The 24,524-nt window shown below is 37.8% G+C and overlaps 1 protein-coding gene across 3 annotated transcripts in view; it reads left to right on the forward strand.

Annotated features, from left to right (window-relative positions):
• The window catches only part of MAP4K3 (mitogen-activated protein kinase kinase kinase kinase 3), a 189,891-nt gene that overhangs the window by 55,816 nt on the left and 109,551 nt on the right, over positions 1 to 24,524 (forward strand). For 2 of the 3 annotated variants that reach the window (XM_079940535.1, XM_079940536.1), the window contains exon 2: positions 6,946 to 7,003. In XM_079940535.1, the coding sequence (XP_079796661.1) occupies positions 6,946 to 7,003 (58 nt within the window). Of the gene's footprint in view, positions 1 to 6,945; positions 7,004 to 14,479; positions 14,548 to 24,524 lie in introns of those variants that run through there. The other variant, XM_079940537.1, reaches the window with a different exon arrangement.

Consider the following 24,524-nt stretch of genomic DNA (forward strand, 5'->3'; position numbering starts at 1 on the left):
CTCTCCAAGGTCTTTTTATAATCTGTACACAGATGTTTATAGCAGCTCAATTCACATTTACCTAAAACTGAGAACAGCCAATATATCCTTCCAATGGTGGTGAATAAACTGTGGTATATCCATACAGTGGAATACTGCTTAACAATAAAAAGGAATAAATTAATGATACATGCAGCAACTTGGTGAAAGAAAATAGTCTCAAAAAATTATATGATGATTTAATTTACATGAAATTCTTGAAAAGACAAAACTGTAGTGGCAAAGAACAAATCAGTAGTTGCCAGAGGTTGGACTGAAGGGAGAATGTAACTTTCAAGGGAGGTTTTGCAGTGCTGGAACTTTTCTGTTTCCAGATGGTTGTTAACTCATTTTATGCAAATCTATGCATGTGTTAAAACTACTAGAACTATATTTTTAAGAGTTGATTGTTTTCCAGTTAAAGCTAAACGAGTCTTGGGGATGTAATGTACAGCATGGTGACTGTAGTTAACAATACTGTATTATATATTTGAAAGATGCTAAGAGAATAGATCTTAAAAGTTCTCATCACAAGAAAAAATTTGTAGCTATGTGTGGTGATGAATGTTAACTAAACTTACTGTGGTAATCATTTAGTAATATACACATATATCAAATCATGTTGTACACCTAAAACTAATACAATGTTATATGTCAATTATATCTCAAATTTTTAAATATTTAAATATCTCAAAAAAATTTAAAGCCTTTCCAATTTAAATGTTGCGTACACAAATAATTAAATACAGCTCAGTTCTTCAGTTGTATTAACCACATTTCAGTTGATCAGTAGCTCCATGTGGCGTGGGACTACAGTAGTGGACAGCGCAGGTATAGAACATTTCCATTAATGCAGAAGGTTCTACTGGATAGTGCTGCTTTAGAGTGGGGGTCAGCCAGTTTTCTCTGTAAAGGGCCAGATAGTAAATACTTCAGGTTTTGTGGGCCACATGGTCTCTATCTCAGCTGCTCAACTCTACTGTTGTATTGTGAAAGCAGCCATAGACAATACTTAACCAGATGAACATGGCTGTGTTTCGGTAAAGCTTCATTTACAAAAACAGGCATGTTTGCTGACCCCTATTTTCGAGAATCTGATTGGCCTATTTCCTTTTTCATGTCAGCTCACGGTTTATTGGTAGAGTGACCTTATAATTTACCATCCAAGTTAAATAAAATTTTAATTATAAATTTGAGAGTGAAAGTGGGCATTGTTAGTAATTCTGCTAGGACAGCTGGCATAACCTGCAAATGTCCTGGGCAAACCAGGAATGTACATCACCCTGGCTATCAGTCTTCCTATGAAGTGGTTGCCTTTGTAGTAGGCTCATACCTAGTCCAAGAAACTGTGGAAAAGCAAACAAAACTATTCCTTCAGCAGGGGCTGTGGGTTAGCCATTTTTCTCTGAAATGAGTATTTATATGGGAGGCACCCTGAGGTTTGGCCCGCCCAGTACACTCAAAATAGCCTGTTTTCTGTCCCTGTGCCTTTGTTCATGCTTTTTTTCTATGCCCTCTTTCCCATCCCTCTTCTGTGTTTGTTGTAATCCAGCCCATCTCTCAAACCTCTGCTTAGGTGGTATCTCCTTCATAAAGCCATCCCTGTAAACAGCCCTTGCAGACTTAAAAGTCGGTACTTATATTTTATAAAATTCACATGGCACAGTGCCTTAGACCAGGTGCCCAGGCCTGGCTGAGCACCAGAAGCAGCACTTCAGTAGCTTTAAATACAGATTCCTGTGTCTCATTCTAAATCTGTTGATTCAGAAATCAGTGGCAGTGTTTTTATTGTTTTGTTTTTAAACTCCTCATATGATTCTTGTGTAACCAGCCAGCTGGTTCAGTATTTGGAATCTGTTAATTTAGAGTTAAATTATTTGATGTAAACATTGACTTTCAGAATTAGAAGGAACCTTCTTAGAAGTAGTCTTTTTTCACTTTCTTGTTTTTAAATTGGGGGGAGAAGACACAAGGAGATTACTTGCTCAGATCCCGTTGCGTGTTACTGGCAGAGCCAGCACTAAACTTTGCATTTTTTCACTCCCATTTCAGAACCTTTCTTCATATTCTCGTTGGACAGCCCCTTCTGAATAGTAAGCTTTGGGTACCAGAAGGTGCTTGTATATCGTAGATGATCAGATTTGTTATTGATAGTTATTTAACTCACTTTATATAACACATAGCACTTTTTTTTTTTTTTTTTTGCTGCTTAATGATCCATTCTTGATTATGTTGTTTACTCCCATTCCCACACTCAAGGAATACTTTTCTGATAATTGGAGATAACTCAGCAGTTTGCATGAAATCATCTTAGAAAAACCTTTTACCAAATTAATGCTAATATGAATGGCTTCTAAAAGTCTGACAGAATCAAACTGAATTTTGGGACAGCTTTGAAATGTAATAGTTTCCAAGAGCTCCTCTAAAACTGAGATCAGCTCTAGATCCGCAGGATTTTTCTCACCAGGTCTAACCTTTCCCATTTGAGAAAGGTTACTGAGGATCTGTGGGAGTGTGTGTATGTGGGGGGGGGGGGGTGCCTAAACTTGAATGGGGATCAGGAAAATTCTTGTGGGAAGTGATAATAACCTAAGTTGAGCTTTAAAAGACGTCTAGAAGTTAGGCCAGGGGAGGGAGTTAGGGAGAGCGTTTGTCTAGGCATTAAGTGCCAAAGGGCAAAAAGTGTGGATAGCATTGGAGATGGCCAGTTGTTTAGTTTGGTTAGAGCATAAAGTGCAAATTAAGGAATGACTGGAAATATAGACAGGAGCCAGGTAGTGAATGGTTTTACAGTAAAATGTTGTATTTCGCAATTGGCTGTCCACATGCAAAGGAGTGAAATTTGAGCCCTGCCTGACACCATATAAAAAGTCACTCAAAATGGATCAGAGACCTAAATGGAAGACCTAAACTATAAAACTCTTAGAAAAAAACATAGGAAAAAAAATCTTTGTGACCTTGGGTTCCAGGCAGTGGTTTTTCAGCTATAATACTCAAAGCACAAGTAACTAAAAATAGGTAAGTTGGACTTCATCAAAATTTAAAAGTTTTGTGCTTCAAAGAACACCATCAAGAAAACAAAGACAACTCAGAGTGGGATTAAATATTTACAAGTCATGTAATCAATAAGAGGCATATCAAGATTTATAAAGAACTCTTACAAGTCAACAATAAAATTGACAATTAAAAATGAGCAAAGAATTGGATACACATTTTTCCAAAGAAATTCAAATGACTAACCAGCATATGAAAAGATGCTCAAGATTGTTAGCCATTAGTGAGTTTTAAGTCAAACCACAGAGAGACAGTACTTCACATTCACTAAGAAAACAAAAGTTAAAAAGCCAGGTAATAATAAATATTGGCATGGATGTAGAGAAATTGGAATCCTCATACATTGCTGGCGATAATATAAAATGGTGCAGCCACTTTGGAAGAAAGTTTGACAGTTCTTCAAAAAGCTAATCATACAGTTACCGTGTGATTCAGCAATTCCACTATTAGATCTGTATCCAACAGAATCGAAAACGTAGGTCCACACAGTGTTCATAAAAGCATTGTTCATAATAGCCCCAAATGGAAACAACCCAAATATCCTTCAACTGATAAAAGGATAAACAAATGTGGAATTGCCATGCAATGAAATATTGTTCAGCAACAAAAGGAATAAAGTACTGATATGTGCCGCAACATGGATGAACCTGAAAACCTTATGCTCAGTTAAAGAAGCTAGTCACAAGGGACCACATTTTGTATGATCCTATGTATGTGAAATATCCAGAACAGTCAAATCAATAGAGACAGGAAGTAGACCAGTACTAGTTGTCAGGGTCTGGGAGGGGGAGGAGTAGGGGAGCGACTGCTAATGGGTCTGGGGGTTTCTTTCTGGAGCAATGAAAATGTTTCAGATTTAGAGAGGAATAATGGTTACATAATTATGTGAATATACTAGAAACTGCTGCATTGTACACATTAAAAGGGTGAACTTTATGATATGTGAATTATATCCCAATAAAGCTGTTATAAAAAGTGCTGTATTTAGTAAGTAATTTAAATTCTCTGATAGGGAATTTGAATTTGTGTCTTTAAAGCAATGGTGTGTACTCCTGAAGAGTTTTAAACTCAAGAACAACGTGATCTGAACATCACTTTCAGAGCATGTGAGAATGGTGGTCAAATCAATGATGTGGCAGAAGAGTGGGTCTAGAAGCTGAGAAATACGTATCCTCAGTTTTCTGCCCTGGGCAGATCTGTAAATTTTATGTTACTGATACTGATTTAGAAATTTTTAACTTTATACGTGGTAATATGTTATAATATTTACTTTGCTCTCATTTTTTTCCTAATCAGTTTCTCTAGGTGATTGAAAAAAGAATAGTAGGTACAGAGTATTAGAGTTAATATTAATTTTTAAATTTACCTGTGTGTAACCTTGGCTGCTGTGAGTTTAGAGACGGCAAAATATGACTTATTTTAGCCAGAGGACCAAGATTCTTGATGAACCATAATGCTTTAAACATCTTCCATTAATAAACGTAAGGATTTTGATGGGGAAAAAGCTCAGAAATTCAGGTTTACCGAGGGTTTTCTGTTATTCTTCTTCCCTTTTTGTGATTTATCTTGTCTGTCAAGTAAGTTACATATTGGAGAATTCCAATATTTTAAAACTTTTTATCCTTTAGAAAATTCTAGACTGATTTAAATTTTGAAAAATTGTATTCATAAGTCAAGCCTATAGTAAATAATTGACTTTAGTAAACTAGTTATCACTCGTTTACTGTCATAGTTTTTCTGTTAAATATGTGCTGGTGTAACCATTAATAAATCTATTTTTAGAAGAGTACATTGTGTACTGCAGCCATTTTGGACACTTTGTGTAACTTGTGTTGTCAGTAGAGATCGTGCCCTCTTGTGGTAAGCTGGGAACAGAATTTCAGCTGTAAAAGTAATCACCCTAGCTTTCTTTGAGTTCATATTTTTTGCTAGTGCATACTCTGAGTTTATTTTCAATAAACAGAAAACAAAACTATAGCAAAATTTTTAAATGGAGAATTGAGAATTGGAGAGAGTAGTATGTTTTCTCTTATTTTATTTGGAGAAGTGCTAAAAAAAGATGTGGGTTAACGGACAGAGTATCAAGGAGGAGCCTAACAGGGAAAAGATTTCTCAGTGTGGAAAGGCAACGCGTTCTGAGAGTGTTTGAGAAGGTTTATGACTAACGTTGATGTGATACCCTGAATATTTTACAGGTACACTGTGCCCCATCCTCCTTAGAAAATGCGCCCAGAATGTCTATTCCGTGTGTGTGTGTGTGTGTGTGTGTGTGTGTGTGTATACCTTCTCATCCTAGGGAAGGGAATAAATATGTGGCACTGTTTGAACTGTCTGTCTCATATAATGGAAATTAAGTTTAGTTTGAAATAAATGTTGAAATCTGTTTTGAACTGCCTGTAATAAGTTGGCATCCTAAGTGTTTATTAGTCATGGGGATATTTTTTCCAAAAGGAATGAATTTTTCCTGAAAATTTTATTTTAATGTTTTCTTAATTTATATTTTTTAATACCTTTGTTCTTCTTTGAGTTTAAAGGTTAAATTTTATATTTCAGCAGTGACTGTGTCCCATATATATCTTCTTAGAAACTGATTTTTTTTGTTTTTTAATGCCCCAGTATTCGTAGAAGGATTCCGATGTTAATGCTGTTATCATCCCTTGTGGGTGATTCACTGATCTTTACCAATCCATTAATAAGAAGTGTTACAACTAAGTATTATTCTCATCACATGAATGAATTCTTCTGTGATCAGGGAATTGCATATATTGATCTTCATTGGTTGATATGAAAATCAGTTTATTAAGTTTCAGTTCATAGTTTAAAATATTATTTTGAAAATTCTGATTCAGTTATAGAACATTTTAAATTGACAAAAATAACTGCCATTTTTATACAAATTGAAAAGACAATTTCTGCTTATTTATACCTAATTACAGCTGTAAACACCGGCAATCTAACATTATGGATTGATTTTTTTTAATATTTATATTTTTAATATGTGGCTTGTAAAGATATATTTGGTTTGTATTAACTGCACTTATTTCATTGTACTATCAGGTGTGTTTAAACAGATGCAGGGAGGTTGTTTTTACAGTTAAAAAATGGTGCTTGCTTTTCATATTATGAAGTTTTTTAATTTACAAGTTTAAAGCTAGTTAATTCAAGATTTTAACAAACCTTTGAATGAATGGCAGTAGAATGTAATGCTTAGAAAAGCTCAGACTCTAGCGTTAGACTGCCTGGGTTAGAATCCCAGCACCGTCACTGACTAGGTAGATGGCCTTGGCAAGTTCTTTAACTTCTGGGTGCTTCAGATTCCTCATCTGCAACAGGGGAATAGTATTAGTACCTACCTCATAAGATTGTTGTAAGGATTAAACGAATTAATATAAAAACACTTAGAGGGCTTCCCTGGTGGTGCAGTGGTTGAGAGTCCGCCTGCCGATGCAGGGGACACGGGTTCGTGCCCCGGTCCGGGAAGATCCCACATGCCACGGAGCGGCTGGGCCCGTAAGCCATGGCCGTTGAGCCTGCGCGTCCGGAGCCTGTGCTCCGCAATGGGAGAGGCCACAGCAGTGAGAGGCCTGCGTACCGCAAAAAAACCCAAAACACTTAGAATAGTGCCTGATGTATGTATACTAAGGTCTGTGCTTCTGTTAACAATATTATTATCACCATTATTAAATTTATACATAGATTAATGTTGAAATTCATTTTGAAGAATGTACTGTTTGTTTTGTAAATATAAATCACTTTCGCAATTCTTGCTTTAAAAGACTTTTCTGAATAATTGAAAATAAATAAAAGCTAAAATTACATTTTATGAAGTTTTTATGAAAGCTTTTTTCACAATTATCTTTTCTTTTCTTTTAGGCACGAAATGTTAACACCGGTGAATTGGCAGCAATTAAAGTAATAAAACTGGAACCAGGTAAATTCATTGAAATTTGGTGTTTCTTATTGCTCTCAACCACTGGATAGCTTTCAGGCTTGTTTTAATGATGTTTGGTCAACCTTCTCTTGTTCCCAACATCTGGCAAATAGGACTAGTGTCTACTCTTTCCTTCACCTCTTTGAGACCTGTAGACTTGTTGCCCAGTTCTTCCCTGAAAAATAGCTAATAATCGCGGGAGGGAGGGGAGCTCCTGAGGAGACTTTGTTCCTTCTGGACGCAGTTGAGCTCCCTTGTCACACGTCGTTAGTGGTGTATTTCCAGGTTAACACTGTCCAGTGATGAGGGGCAGTGTGACGCAGTGGAAGGAATGGGACTGAAATTTGCTGGTTGTAGTCCAGCTCTTCGTGTCCCACTGTCTTGCTCTGTGAACTTGAGCAGGTAACTTAAGCTCTGAGTCTCGGTTTCCTCAATAAACCTAGCTCTCATATTTCACAGGTCGTTAAGGTTGTAATAGCTACCTTCCACCTTTAGTAGCTTGTCAAGCCTCTAGGACTGCTCCATATTTTTCATCTGCTTCAACTGTATTCTATCCCTGAATTCCCCCTGCTACCTGCAAACATACCCTTCCCTCTTTTTCTCCCTCCCACCATAAGTAAGTAAGTGTACTAGTGTCTAGACTGAGTTCCACGGCGATGATAGTGCCTTTCTGAGGGTGCCTTTCAGTATGGGCACAAATACATCCAGTAATTTTTTTTTTTTAAGTGTAGGCAACTTTTTCTATGAAAGTTGAGATAGTAAAATATTTTAGGCTTTTTGGACCACAGGTAGTCTCTGTATACAGTTCTCTCTCTCTTCCTCCCTCTCTCTTTTCATCCTCCTAAAATATAAAAACCATTCTTTGCTGAAAAACCATTCTTAGCAAACCAGGCCACCTGCGCTTGTAGTTTGCCCACCCCTGATTTAGATCATCAGTAGACTTTTTAGAAGTGCTATTAAGATGAAGTTTGAAGGATGTGTTGACTGACTGTGATCAAACCACACTCAAATATAATGAATTAAAAAAATACTTTTTAAGTTACAGGTATTTACAGATTTTTTTATATTCTAATTATATTCTAGCATCACATGACAAAGCTTTTTCTGTTCTCTGAATCTCCTGTTGTTTAGCGGAAATTTGAAATTGACAAAATCTGAGGTTAAGAAATTAAAGGTTTGACATTTGAAGCAGGGCCTCCATTTTTAATCATTAAGAAGTGGCTATGTTATTGATGAAGTAGTCTCTAACTGGTAGCAGTATGTACATACATCATTCCTTCAAATCAGTTTAGTGCCTCCTCTTTCAGGAAGCCTTCCTCCCCTGACCCCTGCCCTGACTAAGATGACTCCTGCAGGAATAGCTCTGGAATACCACTTACCACAGCTGTGCTTCCAGAGTCGTCTTTCTTTGTTCCTAAGTTTTAATTGAATTTGTGTCCACAGCACTCAGCTTAGCGTCGGTGCATAGTACACATTCAGGACATCTTAAAATTTCCTTTAAAAAATTAGGAACTTAAAATCTTATTGTTCATCAAGTCATTTGTTTACTGATTAGTGAATTTTTTGTGTTATGTTCATCTTGAACACTGCCTTGTATATATAGATCATTGTAATAAAATAAAACACAATTAAATAAAAAGAAAAAAGCTTATTCCTATTCTGCCACTCAGAGATAACAAGAGTTACTACCATATATGTTATTAGTTATACACTTAAATTTAGTTTATATTGGATTCCCTACTTGTGTGTTCATAGAAGTCACCTGAATTTTTTTTTTGGCTGCGTGTGTGGCTTGCAGGATCTTAGTTCCCTGACCAGGGATTGAACCCCGGCCCCCTGCAGTGGAACCCGGAGTCCTAACCATTGGACCGCCAAGGAATTCCCCCTGAATTTTTCCGTTTAATTTCTTTATTTTAATTTGTTTATATCCTGTGAGAAATGTTTAACTTGTTGGTGAGCTTGAAGTATATGGCACAGTGGTTAAGTGCACAGACTCCAAAGCCAGACTACTTTGATTCTAGTCTGGCTTGACCACATTGCTTAAGCTTTTCGGATGGACCTCTGTTTCCTCATCCCTAAAATGGGGATAATAATAGTAACTTCCTCTTAACGTTGTTGTAAGGATTAAGTAAGCTAATATATCTAAAGCACTTTAAGAGTTTCTTTAAAAGTTTCTTAATTTGCCATAATGACGTAGCAATTCCACTCTTGTGTATCTACCCACACAATTTTCACACACAGATGTTCACAGCAGTGTTATTCATAATAGACAGAAGCTGGAAACAACCTAACTGCCCATCAACTGGTAAATGAATAGAGAAAATGTGTCCATACAGTGGAATACTGTTCAGCAATAAAAAGAAACAAACTGTTGATACACGCTGTGACATAAATGAACCTTAAAAACATGTAAAAAGTGGAAGAAGCCAGATAAAAGAGACTACATATTATATGATTCCATTTATGTGAAATGTTTAGAAAAGGCAAATCTACAGAGTCAGAAGGTGGATTTGTGGGCTGATGTATGTGGCAGGAGGATTAATAATTAATGGGCATGAGGGATCTTATTGGGTAATGGAAATATTCTAAAACTGATTTATAGTGAACTTGGTGAATTTACTAAAAAAAAATCATTGAATTATGCACTTGATATAGATGAATTACATGATTTTAAAATATGCCTTAATACAGTTATAAAAAATAACCACAATACCATTGTAGTCTCTTACAATATTAATAATAGCTTCTTAATAACAAATAAGTTTCACACATTGTAATTAGTTGATGTGTCTCAAATTTCTTTTATATCCATAGGTTGTGCCTTCATCTGTGTTTGTCTTTTTCTTTGCCTTTTGTTTGTTTGAAGAAACTTGGTTATTTGTCCTGTAGGATTTTCCCTTAGTCGGGGTTTTGCCAGCTGCCCCCCTGTAGGATCATTTAGTGTGTTCTTCTGTGAGTTAGTGGTTAGTTCTAGAAGACTGGTAAGATTCAGGTTTGATTTGGCATGTGGTGGAAGAGGACAGCTTTGTTGGTGGTATTATGTTCTCATTTTTCTAAATTACAATTCTGATATCCAGTCTTTGACATTTTGAAAAACAGAAACTAAATCTGAAATAGTCAAGTGTAGTGGGAATGATTTTAAGAATTTGCATCCAAAGTTGTTTTTTTTTTTCCCTCTTTTTCTTTATAAGTGATATCCAGTTTGAACGTGAAGCTAGATGAAAACTTCTTTGGACATTTGGACAAAATTGTTTACTTAAGTGTGAATTTGGTCTAAGTATCTCACTGGGGCTTCTAATCTTATTCCTGTGGCTTTAATTTAGATTTGATTTTCTCAATTGTTCTTTGATTAAGCATCAGTCTATAACATTTTTTAACTTAAGTTGCAAGGACAATGTTTGATCATTGTAATAAAAGTTAAAAAAATACAATTAAACAAGAAGAAGAAGCTAAACATCATTCATCATTCTGCCACCTCTATAAACACTTGACTTTTAGTGATTTTCTCCAGATTTTTTTGTGTATTTATGTACAGGCATACCTAGTTTTATTGGGCTTCACTTTACTGTGCTTCACAAATACTGTGTTTTTTACAAATTGAAGGTTTGTGGTGATCCTGCATTGAGCAAGTCTGTTGGCACCATTTTTCCAGTAGCTTTTGCTCACTTTGTGTCACTGTGTCACATTTTGGCAATTTCCATAATTCAAACATTTTCATTATTAGTATAACGTGTTATGGTCATCTGTGATCAGTGATGTTAATGGCAAAAAGATTACGACTTGCCGAAGGTTCAGATGATGGTTAGCATTTTTTAGCAATAAAGTATTTTTAAATTAAGGTATGTACTTTTTTTTTAGATATAATGCTATTGCTTAATAGACTACAGTTAGTGTAAACATAACTTTCATATGTACTGGGAAACCAAGAAATTAGTGTGACTTGCTTTATTGCAGTCTTCTGGAACTAAACCCACAACATCTCTGAGGTATGCCTCTACAAACACCTAACATATATACTGCACACACAGAGACACATACACTTACCTACGCAGACCACAAAGGGCCGGGCAGAGTTCAGAGATGGATAAGAATGTACTGAGATCAGCTTGATTTGCATGCTTACTGCTGAACCGGTAAACAAGCATTGCAAAGGATAAGTAAGAGAAGAATACCATGAGTGGGCACAGCTCCCCAGTGCTTCCCCAGGTCCTCAGAGGTGACCCAGACTGGTAGTCCGTGCAGTGCGTGATTTGGCAACCACAAAACGCCTGGCTTGCTGCCATTTATGCTGTCAGGCTTGCGGGTGGACAGCATCAATACTCAGCGAGTGGTGTAACTCTTCTTAGAAAAGGCAATTATTTGTTGTGACACTGTTCAGTAGTTTTGTGTTCCACTTCTTACTATGTCCTCACATCTGTAGCTGGCCTGGCCATTGCCTACCAAAGATGCAAACACATGTGTATGTACATGAGTGTGTTTTATCCATAAATGCGTTGATTTTTTACATTTTCTTTTCATTTGAAAAGCATTTCATGAATTTTTTCTATGTTAGTATTTCTACGCCACCATTTTTTAGTTGGCTGCATAGTATTCAGCAGTATAAATTATAGCTGTTTAATCAGTCCCTAATGATTATAACACTTAAGTTTTTACAATTATAAACCTTGTACCTCTATTTATTATGTATCATGTACCTATGAGGACATCTTTTGTCCTTGTACATATGATTATTTTGTCATGATAAATTAATTAGCTGGTCAGAGGATATGTACATTTTTAGGAGTTTTGACATATACTAGGGATTATGCCTGACATTCCAGGGTTTGATTTTTTGTTTTTTGGTTTTTTTCCTATACCTTTGCCCACAAAAGGATATCATTATAATAAAATCTTTACTCTTGATCAAAAACTGATGCCTTACTGTTAATTAACATTTCTCTGTCTTCCAGTGATTAGGTATCTTTTTTCCCCATATACTTCTTGGCCTTTTATTTTTATTTTATGAAGAGCTTGTTTGTGTCAGTCATTTAACAAATATTTATTCATTGTCTGCTACGTGCCAGGCATTGGTCTAGGTGCTGGGTACAAAGTGGTGAATAAGGCAGACTCTTACCCTTGAGAAGCTTATATTTTAGTTCAAAGTGACAGGAAACACGTAAACAGATAAGATAATTCATGAACTAAAATGAGGTAATGTTGAAAGTGGCCAGAGGCTACTTTAGCCAGTGTGGTTAAGGGAGACCTTCAGAGCAGGTGGCATTTGGGTTGAGACTTGAACGATGAGAAGGCAATAGTCCTGTGACAGTGTTGCAGGGGAGAGCATTCTAGGTGGTCAAGGGCAAGTGCAGTGACTCTGAGACAAGAATGAGTGCTGCAAGGCTGAGGACAGAGAGAAGGCCTGTATGGCTGGATCATTGTGAGCCAGTGGGAGCAGGGTGTGCAAGGGGGCTGGAAAGCTAGTCAGGGACTAGGGTTATAGATGGCCTTGGGCACTGTGGTAAGGAGGTTAGATTTTACTTGAAGCTCAGTGGAAAGCTTTTGGAGGATGTTTGGCCTGAGCAACTGGGTGATACCTTAGGTTCTGTTTACTGACATGGGGAAGACTTGAAGTGTGGATGGAATCAGTAATCCTCTATTTATTATGTATGTTTTAGGCATCTGCTAGATATCTAGTTGGAGATGTTGAATAGGCAGTTTGACACATGCGTCTGGAGCTTTAGGAGAAGTTACGTTATACATACAGATTTGAGGGTCCTCAGCATGTAGGTCGTCCATGAAGCCGTGGAAGTAGATGAGGTTACCTGAGAAGAAAGGAGAGATAGAGAAGGATGGCCCAGGTTGTAACCCTGGGTGATTTCGATACTAGAGGTCCGCTAGAGGAGGAGGTCCCAGCAAAGAAAACTTGAAAACAGGTAACAAATTAGGTAGGAGAAATATCTGCTGAGGGTTTTGTCAGTGAAGCCTTAGAAGAAAGTCTTTCAGGCAGGAGGGAGATTAAACTGTGTCAGATGATGCTGAGGTATGTGGAGTAAGATGAGGACTGAGAATTGGGCATTGGTTTTGATGACTTTGATAAATCAGATTAGTGGTTAAGGAGTGAATGAGAGGAAAGGAAGTGAAGATAGCAAGAAAGATTCTCCTCTCAAGGCCTTTTGCTGAAAAGGTTAGCAGAGAAATGGGGCATTAGCTGGAGTGGGACCTGGAGTTTATGGAAGGTTTTTCTAGAATACATGATACTCAGTTATGTTTTGTGCCAGTGCAGTGAGAATAAACCAGTAGAGAAGAAGAAATAGATGTTGCAGAAGCTAATGCAGATAACTCCAGGAATAAAGTCCGAGAAAATGAAGAGACAGTATCCAAGGCATAAGTCTAAGAGCGAGGAGACTTGATTCATTTTAACAGGAGATAAGGCAGAGGATGAGTATATAAGCAGGTAGGAGGACAGAATTGATAGTGGAAAGATTGGTTATTACCTGATTGTGCCCCTTTTCCTTTTGAACTATAGGACATGGTTATCAAAGCTTTATGCTTTGAAAGGCTTGCCAATCCCACTATTTATTTATACGTATGTGTATATTTTATATACACATATAAACTTCTGACTTCCGTTGTACTTTTTTTTTTTTAACATTTAGATCTTAGATCCATGTAGAATTAGTTTGATGTATGATGTGAAGTAAAAATCGAACTTAATTTTTTTTTCTCAAATAGTTAAATCTAGCTCTTTGGTATAATTGGTTCTGTTCTGGGCTTTCTGTTTTAATTTAAGGAATTGCCTATTTATTTTGTTGCCAATACCACACTGAAGCTAGACTTTAAAATAATACTTGTTCCTGAGGTAGGTTGTTGCAAAGAATATTTTTTATAGAACCTGATGAAGATTAACATAATGATTGATGATGCCATATTGTTTGGATATCAGAGATAGATACAATAATGTAAGATACTCAATGACATCGGAAAATAAAGGATTCCATAAAGGTGAGTTTTCTAAAATCCTCTTTAAATTGCAAAAATTGTTTTAACCATTGTGTTTGTAAATATTTCTCAAATGCATTTCACCTCAAATAACATACTGAGAGTAGTGTAGTTATCATAATGTAACCAATAGTTATAAGTTGTCCTCAGCAGCTCATGACAAAGAGAAATATTGTGGTGCCTCTCAGAAAAAGGCTCTAAATGACAGTGACTGAACGACAATGACATTTCCCCCTCTCTCCGTGTCACTAGTGGCTTTTTTTTGGCCACACTGAGCAGCTTGTGGAGTCCTAACCACTGGACCTCCAGGGAATTCCCTAGTTGCTTCTCTTTAGGTTGGTAAACATTTACTGACATACATTAAGATAGATGGTAAGGCACATTTCTTGATTTTGAAGTCTAGCCCTTTATATCTGCCTCCTCTGTCTCCTGTTTCTGTTGTGTTGTTGGCCAGGAGATTGGACAATCAGATTTGTTAGAATTGCATCTAATGAAAAAGTGAATATGCTGTGAGCTTATCAGAAGAACTTTCCTTTGAACTTTGAGTCATCTCTTACCTTCTCAAGGTACTTTTTGTCCATGCCTGGTTCTCATTTATGTCCTGAAAAGTTAAAGTTAACTAAATAAGTGCTTAGTTTGAAACTTAATCGTCTCTACAATGGGTAGTGGAAGTCAAAGAGAGAGCATATAGCGTAGTGGTTAAGAATGCGGACTTTGGACCCAGAGTGCTTTGATTAAAATTGAGGCTCCATCATAGTAAACTGTGTGACCTTGGAAGATTATTAACTTCTCTACCTATTCTTCCTTTCTGCAAAGTAGGGGCAGTAATAGTTCTGCCTCATAGGGTTGTTGTAAAAATTTAGTAGTTTAATGTATTTGAAGTACTTAAAATAGCTGTAATTTTTATTAATAGGGACTTAAAACTGTTATAAATACATTGATGTATTGTGCAATTAAAATGAATAAAATTATAAGCTATTATGTTTTCTTGTTCTAGAAAACAAATGCAACAACTGATTTCTTATACTGTCTACTGACTTAATCCTCTCTCTTACTATCCACTCCCCCACCTCTCCCCGCAGTACACATGCATACACTCTTACACATGCCATAGAGCTGCTAGAGATACTGAACATGCTTTGGGTGTTAGACTTTTCTTTGTGATACTCTGGGGGCTGTGGAATGAGGCAAGCTTATAAAATTATTTCCTTAAACTTACCTTCTTTCAGTTACTACTCATGTACAGTGAAATAAAGTTCAGGAATTGCCTTTTTTGAACTTAAATATTATGCCTACAGTAGACTATAAAATCCTCGATGGAGGAGGCTTTGTCTCTTAATTATAACCTTGAGACATTGTACAGCTCTATGCACATAAATGTTTGGTAAATATTTTACTGAATGAATATTGTATATGATAAACTAAAACATCCAGAATGATTTTTTTTTATGTGAAAACATTTTTTTATGTTCAAAAAACCCCACAACTTACGAGTTCTGTTCCTAGAGTTCTTATACTTTGTGGAACAAAGCAACTTTCTAACCTTTTGAGCATACCCATCCTACTTGCTGGAGAAAAATATTTATTATTTGTAAGATAAAATAAAATCAATCTCCAGGTAAACAAATTAACCCTTTTTATATGTTTAGTTTGGATCTTTGATATATACATATGTAGTCTTAAAAGTCTATAGGTGTCATGTATATAAGTAACATTAATAGGCTCTGAAGTACTGACAGGTCCTTTTAAAATTAAAAACTAGGGGAAACACAGCTATCATATTGAGTTTGCTTTCTATGTCAGAGGAGGTACAGGGGAGAATTTGTCAGCAGAATTCAAACGGGTCCAGAAATCAGTAGAAAATGATGATGTGCAGAACTTGGCTTAACAGGAATCCACTTTCTTTTTTAAAATATTGATTTATTTATTTTTGGCTGTGTTGGGTCTTCGTTGCTACGCGCGGGCTTTCTCTAGCTGCAGCGAGCAGGGGCTACTCTTCGTTGCGGTGCGCGGGCTTCGCATTGCGGTGGCTTCTCTTGTTGTGGCTCACGGGCTCTAGAGCACAGGCTCAATAGTTGTGGCGCATGGACTTAGTTGCTCCGCGGCATGTGGGATCTTCCCGGACCAGGGCTCGAACCTGTCCCCTGCATTGGCAGGCAGGTCCTTAACCACTGCACCAGCAGGGAAGTCCCAGGAATCCACTTTCTTATTAGTGTTTTTCCAGATGGTAGAATTATTTTTCTTAAATTCACATATCCACATAGCAACTGCAACAGCAACACTAATGGTGATAAAAGTCACAGCAGCCACGTTTTGGATACTTGCTTAGGACAGTGTGCCAGACCCTGTACTGAGCTCTTCATCTGCGTTGTCTCACAGTAATCACGCTGTGCAGTAGGTGTGGTATTATCATCCCCATCTCACAGGATAGAGGCACAGAAAGATTAAGTAATTTGCCTAGGGCTGTATGACAGAGGAGCAAATTTAAATCCAGGTTTATGTCTCCCTAGAGCCTGTGTTATTATGTATGTTGCTTTACAGATGCTTCCTGGAATTTTTAGAATAATTCCCAGTTCTCCAGCAATATTTTTTGAAAGTTTGCCTCTCTACTATAGAGCTCATTATTCATTTATTTTCAATGTTAAATTAAATTTTAAGTTTTTATAGTTTTTAAGAATTTATTATATTTATTTATTATTTTTGGCTGCATTGGGTCTTCGTTGCTGCGCGCGGGCTTTCTCTAGTTGTGGTGAGCGGGGGCTACTCTTCGTTGTGGTGCACGGGCTTCTCATTGGGGTGGCTTCTCTTGTTGTGGAGCATGGGCTCTAGGCGTGCGGGCTTCAGTAGTTGTGGCTCGCAGGCTCTAGAGCGCAGGCTCAGTAGTTGTGGCGCAGGGGCTTAGTTGCTCCACGGCATGTGGGATCTTCCCGGACCAGGGCTCGAACCCGTGTCCCCTGAATTGGCAGGGGAATTCTTAACCACTGTGCCACCAGGGAAGCCCTATAGTTTTTATTTAACATAATTTCAGACTTTAGGGGAAATGTTGAAAGAATAGTACAAAGAATTTCAATATTTCATCAAGATTTCTCAGTATTAATATTTGCTACATTTGCTTTATCTTTTCTTTATCTTATCCACTTAAAGATACCCTCTTCCCCTGAATAGTGTGTATTTCGTTAGAGCAATGAAATGTCATTCATTGCCTTACGTAACAGTACAATCATCAAAATCAGGAAATTAATGCTGCTACAGGGTTGTTATTTAATGCACAGACCTTATTCAGATTTTGTCAGTTGCCCCAATAATACCTTTTTAGGAAAAAGAAAATCTGGGATAATGTGTTGCATTCAGTTGCCAGGTCTCTTCAGTTTTTTTTGTTTGTTTGTTTTTTAATCTGAAAGAGTTACTGAGCCTTTGTTTTGAATGCTAGGTCTGTTTATTGCTACTGATGCATAGTTTCTACTAGGTTGTCTTAAGGGATAGAGCCAGGAAATAGATGTATGTATGCACACATAAATATGTACATACCCACACACCTCTCCCTTCCCTACCCCCCATCTATCTTTATCGAAAACTATGACTTCATGCTTATACCTCCAATACCAGTCTAACACCATAAAGTTCATTCTCTCTTTTCTTTCCATATGTGTAACTTCCTTCTCCAACAGAGGGAAGCCTGGTTTCCATTATCGGTAGTATATTTACTTACTTGCTTAATCCTTGAACATAAAAGTAATTTCAGAATTGTTAACCTATGCCTCTGAGAACTCAGCTACTAACTGGAGGTCATCGTTTGTTTAGAATATTTATCTCTAGGCTGAGGACATATATTGTTCTAAAATCTGGTTCTCCTTTGTCTCTCCCTTTGAAAATTGCATATGTTATTCTGTTGAAGTTTGTATGGTGTATTAGTTTCCAGGCTGCCATAACAAAGTAGCACAAACTAGGTGGCTTGAAACAACAGAAATTTATCCTCTAACAGTTATGGAGGCTACAAGTTGGAAATCAAGGCGTCAGCAGAGTTGGTTCTTTCTGAGAACCCTGAAAAATATGTTCCCTGCTTCTCTAGCTTCTGGTGATGGCCAGCAGCCCTTGGTTGGCGTCCCTTGGCTTTTAGGTGGTTCCAGTCTCTGCCTCCGTCATCACAGAGCAAACACCCTGTGTCCAAATTTCCCCTTCATATGAGAACACCAGTCCTAGAGACTACCATAAAGGCCTCATCTTAGCATGATTACAGCAAGACCCTGTTTCCAAATAGGATCACGTTCACAAGCACTGGAGGTTCAGTTCACCATATCTTTTGGGGGGACACATTTCAACCCATGATACATGACCAATTTATTTGTTTCTGTTTGTATTCATTTTGGGGATGCCTCCTTCATCTTTGATTTTATTTCTTTTAGAGTATTTTTTTAAGTATGTGCAACTTGAACATGATTCAGGGAAGTGTCATTCTTTCATCTTTTTTTATCCTATTCCCACTCATCCGCTGTTGATAACCACTATTTTTGGTCTCAGGTTTATCCTTTCCATGTTTTGTTTTGTTTACCCAAATGAGCAGATACATGAATATTTTCTTATTTTCTCTTCTTTTCTTTTACAAAAGGTAGCATACTATAGCTATCCGTTTGAATTTTGCCCTTTTCACTTAACAGTCTGTCTGGGAAGTCATTCCACATTAATTCTCATTCTGCATAAAACTCCATCATATGAGTCAGTCACTGTTCTATGTGTGCACCTCTAGGCTGGTTCCAATACATTACATTTACAAATAACGCTGCTTGTAAAATTTATGTCATCCATATTGATAAATGCTACAAAACGTTGAACCTCGGAAACGTTATGCTAAATGAGAGAAGCCAAACACAATAGGTCACATACTGTGTATTTCCATTTATGTGAAATATACAGCATAAGTAAGTCCGTAGAGACAGAAGGCAGATTTGTTGTCGCCAGGGGCTCTGGGGAGAGGGGGATGGGAAGTGACTGCTTAGTGGGTATGGGGTCACCTTTGGAGGTGATAAAATGTTTTGACTTTAATTTAAACATCCTCTTGTTTTTCTTGCTGATGTTGGTGCTGTTGACATTTAGGCCACTGGATAGTCAGTGCATCTTTAAACGCCTCCCACAAAGAACAGACCCTGAAGTTTATCATTTTAATGACACTGTGTGTAAAGTATACACTGTCTGTTCACATCTTTTTTTGATTGCCCCGTCAGAGTTAATTTACCTCCTCTGTCTTTCACTTTACAGAGTTTTGTTTTTCTGTTGCCCTGGAGAAAGTTGAAGTCTGATGATGCTGGCGCTAAAGTATCTGTGTGGGAAAATGGGGGGCATGGTCCAGGATGGGAGTGGGTCATAAAGGATGTAAGCCAGAAAGATACTTAGGGCCAGATTGTGTACCATGATACCTTCTATTTCATGCCAGAATGTCTAGAGCTGTGGGTCACTGAAGGTCATTAGAGAGACGACTAATATTTAGTCTGTGTTTTAAAAGATAACAGGCAGTAATGTGGTGAATGTACTGAAATGTAAGTCAGTACTGGAAACAGGGAGACCAGTGAAGAGGTATACTGAGAAGGGTATTAGGAAAAGAATGTGTATGTGTGTATAACTGAGTCACTTTGCTGTACAGCAGAGATTGGCACAGCACTGTAAATCAACTCTACTTCAATAAAAAAAATTTTTTTTAAAGAAGAGTATTAGAGTTCAGGTTAACTGCTATAACAAAGAAACCCCAAAATAAAGTGACCTAAACAAGATAGACATTTATTTCTCTCTCACGTAACAGTTTTGAGGTGAGTCCAAGTTGGTAGTTCAGTTCTGTTCCATGAGGTCATTCAGGGATACATGTTCCTTCCATTTTATGCCATCACCCAGTAGAGCACTCATTCATCTGCTTATGTGAGGTTAGGTCACTGGTATGTCCATCTTTAGCTCGCTGGAAGAGAGACAGGTATTTTAAGGCAAGCAGCTTTTCTTTTAAGGAAGTGAGGTTGGAAGTCACATACCAGTCACATGCTCATTTTTGTGCTAGAACTTAACTTCCATGGCCACACAAATGCAAGAGAGGCTGGGAAATGCGGTCTTTAGCTAGGCAGCTACGTGTCCAAGAAGAAGGAAAGAATGGCCATTGGAGGCACAAATCGCAGTCTACCCCAGGAGGCAATTGGGGTATTATTATGAGGATTTGAACCAGGAGAGTTATAATAGGGCTAGAACTGAGATGTGTTTAGGAAGTAGACTGAAGAGAAGGAATATATTTCCATTCATCTGAGACATCTTGATTACGAGGTGTTTAGAGACTGTGTAGTTGTGTGCAGTTGTTAATTCGATCTACAGGTCTGGAGCTCAGGAGAGAGGTCTTGGCTGAAGGGGTGGGTTTGGAAATCATTGGTGTTTGGTAGTAGTTGCAGTTGGAGAATTTTAAAAAGAAAGAGGGGGTCACTAGTACCAGATGTTGCTGATACGTCAGGTAGAATGAGAATTGATAAGAGGCCTTTGATTTGGCTCTTAGAATGACATGGACCTTTGCAAGAGTAATTTCAGCAGAGTCATGGAGTGAAAAATAGATTGTAGTGGGCTGAGGAATGAATGGAAGTCATGAAAAGGAAGCAAAGCTCAGACAGTTTTTTGAAGAAATTTGACTGTGAAAGTGGGGACTGGTTTAATATAGGAGGAGCAAGGTTAAGGGAAGGTTTTTCACGTTTTTAAAAAAATTAATTAATTTTATTTTTGGCTGTGTTGGGTCTTCATTGCTAAGCGTGGGCTTTCTCTAGTTGCAGGGAGTGGGGGCTACTCTTCGTTGCAGTGCGCGGGCTTCTCATTTCAATGGCTTCTCGTTGTGGAGGAGGGGCTGTAGGCGTGTGGGCTTCAGTAGTTGCAGCACTTGGGCTCAGTAGTTGCGGCACGCGGGCCCGAGAGTCCGTGGCCTTCAGTAGTTGTGGCTCGCGGGCTCTAGAGTGCAGGCTAAGTAGTCGTGGCACGGGGGCTTACTTGCTCCGCAGTATATGGGACCTTCCCAGACCAGGGCTCGAACCTGTGTCCCCTGCATTGACAGGCGGATTCTTAACCACTGCGCTACCAGGGAAGTCCAGGTTTTTCACTTTGAGGTAAGTTTGAGCATGTTTGTAGGCTGAGAGGAAAATGTGAGTGATGATAGAGAGAATAAAGGTATCAAAGACAATATAAATGATGGAGCAAGGTTCTGAGAGGGCTTGGAAGGAGATAGGATCAGGAGGTACCTCTTTTGAAAAGAAAGAAAGTACCTCTTTTGGGATCACAACTTTGTAAAGGGCCAATAGTGGGCACAAAAAAAGATCAGTTTTAAGGTTGAGGAGAAGGTAGCGAAAGAAGATCTTTACATCAGGTCTCCATTTTCTCAGATGTAGGAAGCTAGGTCCATAGCTGTGAGTGAAGTTGAGGTGGGTAGGTATGATATCTGAGGAATAATGGACATGACTTTTTATTGTTGTTTTAAGAGCCGTTGTAGGAAATAGAAGAAACTGACTGGTTAACAGTGGTGGGACTGTTGTGCAGTGTTACACACCTAATTGAAGTTAGAAATCAACCATTTTTATTATTCCCATTGACATAGCTATGCTACTATTCAAAAGCTGTTGCTAGAACATCACCTAAAAACAATATGTAATTAATTTTCACCTATTAAAAGATCTTTTCTCTAGAAATTAGAGTTATGGGGAAATTAGTATTAAGAGAATTAGACAAGGTACTACCCCACGGTAGGTACACTTGTCTCTATTTTATTTTATTTTTATTTTTATTTTTATTTATTTATTTATTTTTGGCTGCATTGGGTCTTCGTTGCTGCATGCAGGCTTTCTCTAGTTGCGGCAGGCGGGGGCCACTCCCTGCCGCGATGCGCGGGCCTCTCATTGTGGTGGCCTCTCCTGCTGCGGAGCACGGGCTCAACGCACACAGGCTCAGTAGTTGTGGCATGTGGGCTCAGCAGTTGTGGCTCGCGGGCTCCAGAGCTCAGGCTCAGCAGTTGTAGCACACGGGCCTAGTTGCTCCACTGCATGTGGGAGCCTCCCCGCCCAGGGCTCGAACCCATGTCTCTATTTTAAAAACTGCTCATTAGTGCATTTCCTGCCCTGTTACATGAATTATCCATCCATGTTACCTTTTCCCCAAAGTCTCAGAGGATAACAAGCATATATTCGTAAATTTATCTTCAGCCTTCCTCATAAAGTGGGTAAAAAAACAAACCTGAGAAATGCTAAACAGTTGTTTAATGAGAGATAGAAAAGAGAAAAACAGTACCCAGATATGTCACTTGATGATCTCATCCGCCTGCAGAAAGTCTTCTTGATTCCCAATGTGTAATGCAAACCATTGACTTATGGCATTTTACTTAAAATGCTGTTAATATAAAATTAATATTTATTGCACTCCCATAATATACCACTATAGAAGCAAGTCCAGTTTCCATTTAAGACTATTGCTTCTAACAGGGCTTACATTTTCTTGATGTTTTATGAATTACATTGTAGTCCCAGAGATCTTAACAATAAAGTACTAACCTACACTTGTTATCTCATATTTTTTATGATAGCCATTCTGACAGGTGTGAGGTGATAATCTCGTTGCGGTTTGATTTCTGTTACCCTGGTGACTAACGATGTTGAGCACCTTTTCATACACCTTTTGGCCATTTGTGTGTCTTCTTCAGAAAAATGTCTATTTAGTTCCTCTGCCCATTTTTAAATCAGATTGTTTGGGGTTTTTTGCCATTAACTTCTGTGAGTTTTTTTAATATATTTTTTGGATATTAACCTCTTATCAGATGTATGATTTTTAGATATTTTCTCTCATTCTGTGGGTTTCATTTTCTTGATGGTCCCCTTTGCTGTACAGAAGCTTTTTAGTTTTTTATCATAAAAAAGGCAAGAGATAAGTGTTGGTGAGGATGTGGAGAACAGGAAACCCTTGTGCACTTTTGGTGGGAATGTAAATTGGTGCAGCCACTGTGGAAAACACTATAAAGATTCCTTAGAAATTAAAAACAGAGCTGCCAGGTGATCCAGCAATCCCACTTCTGGGTATATATCCAAAGGATATGAAAGGATATCAAAGAGATATGTGTACTCCTATGCTCATTGTTCACAATAGCCAAGATAAGTAAACAACCTAAGTGTCTGTGGATCAATGGATAAAGAAGATGTGTATTTATATATACAATGGAATATTATTCAGCCAAGAGAAAGAAGGAAACCCTGCCATTTGCAACAGTATGCATGGACTTTGAGGGCATTATGCTAATTGAAATAAGCTAAAACATTAAATGAGTACATGAACTTCACTGAGGTAAGATATGTTTCTTCAAAACCAGTGTATCTGCCCAAATTGGATATCTTTTGTGGAGAAATTGCTACATAATAAACAAACCAAAAGATAAATCAGCAAGTAACCTCTTTTCTGAAGAGCATAATGTAATCAGTTTAATTAGCAAGCTGTTCTTTACACTCTGACATAAAGTGGAGACAGGAAACTCAAATAACAAGAAATTAAGAATCTGACCATTTATCAGGCTGGAATAGCAGACACAGATAAAACCTCAAACTTAACAGGAAACGGTATTTCTCACAAGAATGATAGAGCTGTAAAGTGTCATAACAAACCCTGTCTTTGAGTGACTATGGCTTGCCTACTCACTGATAAACTTTGCTCTGGAAAATCAGACTATCAGAAACTTCACTTGTGTATAATTATAGCAGCAAGAGTGAAACATCCCATTCTTGCCTGGAGAATTTGCCTGGAGAATCTAAGTGTTTTTGACATAGAGTAGCAGTCTTGATTTACAACCAAGACACACAGCTTCAGATAAGGGGTTTCTGGACACAGCATCCACATCTATCTTAACTTCGTAGTTCCTAAGGAAAGAGGACCTTGGTTCACTTTGCAGTCTAGTCCCTTTACACACAGCTCTGCTTTGCTCTAAGCCTATCTAAACACTGCTTCATGTAAATTTCACTTATACTTTACTCTTTCCCAAATCTTTTTTTTTGAACTTTATTTTATTTTTATACAGCTGGTGGTTCTTATTAGTTATCTATTTTATACACATCAGTGTATACATGTCAATCCCAATCTCCCAATTCATCCCCCCCCCACCGCTTTCCCCCTTTGCTGTCCATATGTTTGTTCTCTACAACTGTGTCTCTATTTCTGCCTTGCAAACTGGTTCATCTGTACCATTTTTCTAGATTCCACATAGATGCATTAATATATGATATTTCTTTTTCTCTTTCTGGCTTACTTCACTCTGTATGACAGTCTCTAGATCCATCCACGTCTCTACAAATGACCCAATTTTGTTCCTTTTTATGGCTGAGTAATATTCCATTGCATATATGTACCACAAATTCTTTATCCATTTGTCTGTTGATGGGCATTTAGGTTGCTTCCATGACCTGGCTATTGTAAATAGTGCTGCAATGAATATTGGAGTGCATGTGTCTTTTTGAATTATAGTTTTCTCTGGGTATTTGCCCAGTAGTGAGATTTCTGGGTCATATGGTAA

This window comes from Stenella coeruleoalba (genome assembly GCF_951394435.1).
Source record: "Stenella coeruleoalba genome assembly, chromosome: 13".
Lineage (NCBI taxonomy): Eukaryota > Metazoa > Chordata > Mammalia > Artiodactyla > Delphinidae > Stenella > Stenella coeruleoalba.